The sequence below is a fragment of the Dreissena polymorpha genome, chromosome 13 (assembly GCF_020536995.1).
Source record: "Dreissena polymorpha isolate Duluth1 chromosome 13, UMN_Dpol_1.0, whole genome shotgun sequence".
Taxonomy (NCBI): Eukaryota; Metazoa; Mollusca; class Bivalvia; order Myida; family Dreissenidae; genus Dreissena; species Dreissena polymorpha.
In genome coordinates, this window is record NC_068367.1 from 6,725,154 (window position 1) to 6,728,569 (window position 3,416).

At 33.0% G+C, this 3,416-nt stretch overlaps 1 protein-coding gene across 1 annotated transcript; it reads left to right on the plus strand.

Moving 5' to 3' along the window:
• Positions 1–430: 430 nt before the first annotated feature.
• On the plus strand, positions 431–2,952 carry LOC127855506 (cerebellin-3-like). The gene is made up of 2 exons (XM_052391158.1): positions 431–1,094; positions 1,346–2,952. Exons 1-2 carry the CDS (start codon positions 977–979, stop codon positions 1,774–1,776), a joined length of 549 nt encoding a protein of 182 aa, XP_052247118.1. The 5' UTR covers positions 431–976; the 3' UTR covers positions 1,777–2,952.
• Positions 2,953–3,416: the final 464 nt, after the last annotated feature.

A 3,416-nucleotide genomic window follows, 5' to 3' on the forward strand; every position in this document is an offset into this window, starting at 1 on the left:
ATGTAAGGCAAGATATTTTTTCGTTAATTTTAGACCATTTAGTGTATTGCATTTCTTGGGGTATGAGAGGTTGTTTAAGTTTGCATCTGAAATGTTTTGTGTGCTGTGTCTTTTCAAAGATGCTACAGTTGGAATTTGTGATGGTAAAATTTGTAGATTATTTAAATTTACTCCACTATTTGTGTCCCATACACGTAACTCTTGATCCCTACCGCCTCGGGTACCTCTATATTTCAAAAGATTGTACTATTGCTTTAAAATGGTTATCGTTCCTTTGTTTGATAGTGTATGATTTCTCGATACTGCAGATAAATCCAATTATTGGTCCCTATTATATCTAATCAGACACATTGTGATTGCAAGTATGTTAACTGATAACTGCATTGTCATTTTAACTGAATATGAAAGAGACACTCGTTGCACACATGGTTGACTGATATTAGTTATATACCTTAATCAAGGACACATTGTAAATAAAGTATCAATTATGTTATAAAACTGGTTTAGATGAACGATCCGGGTCATGAATACATTTTGTGTTCATAGTGGGGCAACATTGATAAGATAAGACTTTAGAATTGCGTATAAACACTTCGTCATTTCTTTGTCAATATGTTTATTTCGAAAATGACGACCAACATGTCAGTTTGTGTCGTTTGCTTCTTATTTGGATTTGTATATATTGAAGCAGTAACTGATCAGGAATTTCAAACTTTATTGGTCAGGTTTTCTGAACTGGAAGAAAAACACGCATTTTCCGATAAACGAATCGGTGCACTCGAAAAAGAATATGTGTCGTCCAAGAAAATAATAGCTGATTTAGAAGACACTTTTGAACAGAAGAGTCACTTTTCTCAAACTGTATTTTAATTTAATAGCTTCGCTTGAGAAGGCAGTGTCGGACAAAATATTTAATACGTATGAAAATGACAAATCAACGTCTGGCAGCACTATCGACACATATAAAAAGGACACGATGGTACACGATGTAATTATTGAAACGTTGGAAAAGGATAATAACTTGCCTGTTAACAAGAGCATACAGGATGAAAGCAACCATTCTTTGTTCGAAAAGGAAATCCGGTCAACTGCTGGTCAGTTACGTTGTGTTATTATAATTTAATTCACCGACAGAGCTTTTCATTAAATAATAATATAATATTATACGCTTTCAGGTGTATTATATGTATTACAATTAGATATGTTGTTTCTACAAGTCTTGATGCTATATTATTATAAAATATTGATATTGAGATATCGATAAGTATATACACTCACTGATTTGTTAAAGTAATTTAGAACATAAAACCAATGAATATTTTGATCTGACATATTTTTATTGCAGTTCAGCCAGTCAAAAACAGATTTGTTCCAGGGGAAGTTGTTGCTTTTTCTGCCATGAAAGTTGCCAACCAACAACATATCGGCCTTAATCAGAACATCATCTTTGAGCAGGTCCTTACAAATGAAGGAGACGGGTACCATCCTCTACACGGCGTATTCATAGCACCACAATCCGGCCTTTACGTGTTGTCATCTGCTGTTTTGACCTTCTGGGGTCAAGAGATACATACCGCTATAATTCACAACGGAAACATCATTGCGCGCATTTACGGTCATGGTGATAATGGCAGACACGACCAGGGAAGTCAGACGGTTGTCTTAAAGCTAAACGTTGGCGATGAAGTAGCTGTTCAAAATATAGACTATGCAGATACCAATATCTTCGGAGAAGTTTATTCGTCCTTCAGTGGCTATCTATTGTCGCCGCAATAAACTAGCCAAAAGCCTACAATAACAATGATTGAAAATGTTGCTGATATGTTAAACACATGTATGTACTTCTCTGTCAAAATTAAAATGCAACTTATTCTGCATAGCACCTAAGATCAATTTTGAATGCGGAATATTTATCTAGCAGGTCAAACATCTTATGCTCTACAGTTGTTCAAAGTTTATATATATTAATTATTATTTTTTAGATTTCCATAAACCTGATTGTTAAACAATAAAGTCTAAAGCTTCATTTCGACCTACACTTTACAACTGAACTTAACTATAGATACTGTTGTCATTTCATTTTATGATTAACTTTTTTATTTTAAGTATATACGCGAAATTAGCGGCAATTATAATCGTTAAGGTCTTAATTCAATAATGTTGACGTTAAAAGATTAAATAACGTCTGTTTTGTATTATTTATTTATCATTCTTAGATAGTTCCGGTGATATTGTGCTAATAAAAAGCATCAATTAGCCTGAACAGATCAGCAAGTCCTTTACTTTCTATAAATGGATTTTTATTTTGTAAAGTATATGTATATCAAAGCACCTTTCAATTACATTTTATCCAATATGTTTCGGTTGATTTCGGGAAAAGAAATGTGTTAAATATCATTCGGGAAGTAAAATCTGAACTTCATTGAAAATCATAAGCATGTTTATCTTATTAACGTAACTTATTTTTCTTTTTCGTAACATGCGTATATTACTTTTTTAAATAATGAAGCTTATTATGTGGCCTGATTTCAATATTCAAAGCTCTCCTGGCGCCTCGTTTGTGTTTAAAATTATGCGATTTATAATATAAAAAGCAACACAATAAAACCCGCGCATATGTCGTTATATTGTGGTGATAATATTTGTTAAAACATAAACATTACAACAAAAATGTTCGGGGTCGGTACCAAGATTAAAGGTCGATCAGATCAGTGGAAATACAGCTTATACTATAAATCCTAAATGTTTATACCAAATATGTCGATATTTCAAGCACACAAACTAGTTGTTCATATCACGTTAACTATAGTGTACAATTCTTATACGTCGCATTGTGCTCCATCTGGACAATAAGATGTCTTGCATGAGGAACAAACAACAAAGTCGTTTTTCGTTAACGTTTTTCATGACGTGTTGTACAGCTGAATAAGCAAATAAATGTCTTAACATTTATTGTATGTGAATAAGAATTTACATGTTTCATAAGCCAACCGTTTATAATCAAATGGCAACAATTTATCAAAAGCGTAAATACTACATAGAAAATAAAAGTAAACGTGTGAAATATGGTGACGTTCCATGTTTAAGTCTTAACCGGACACATAGCATTGTAATTAACACATATCCATACAGCATAAGTTCTTGATATCGTGGCTGCTTTTAGAAAGTTAAGTTCAGACTGCGTTAAGTTTAATATAGCAACATCTTAACATATAACTTACATTGTCTGACTTCTGATCACAGCCATGTATAATGTATAATGTGAATATTTTCCGATTTTCATATGAAGCTTCCACATGGTGTGGCGCCTGTAATGTATGCAGATGTGCCTACCATTTATTACATTTGGGAATACAGCAACTGCATTTAAGACTTGTTTTAATTATTTTCGTTTACCACGCCACTTTCGAATCCCT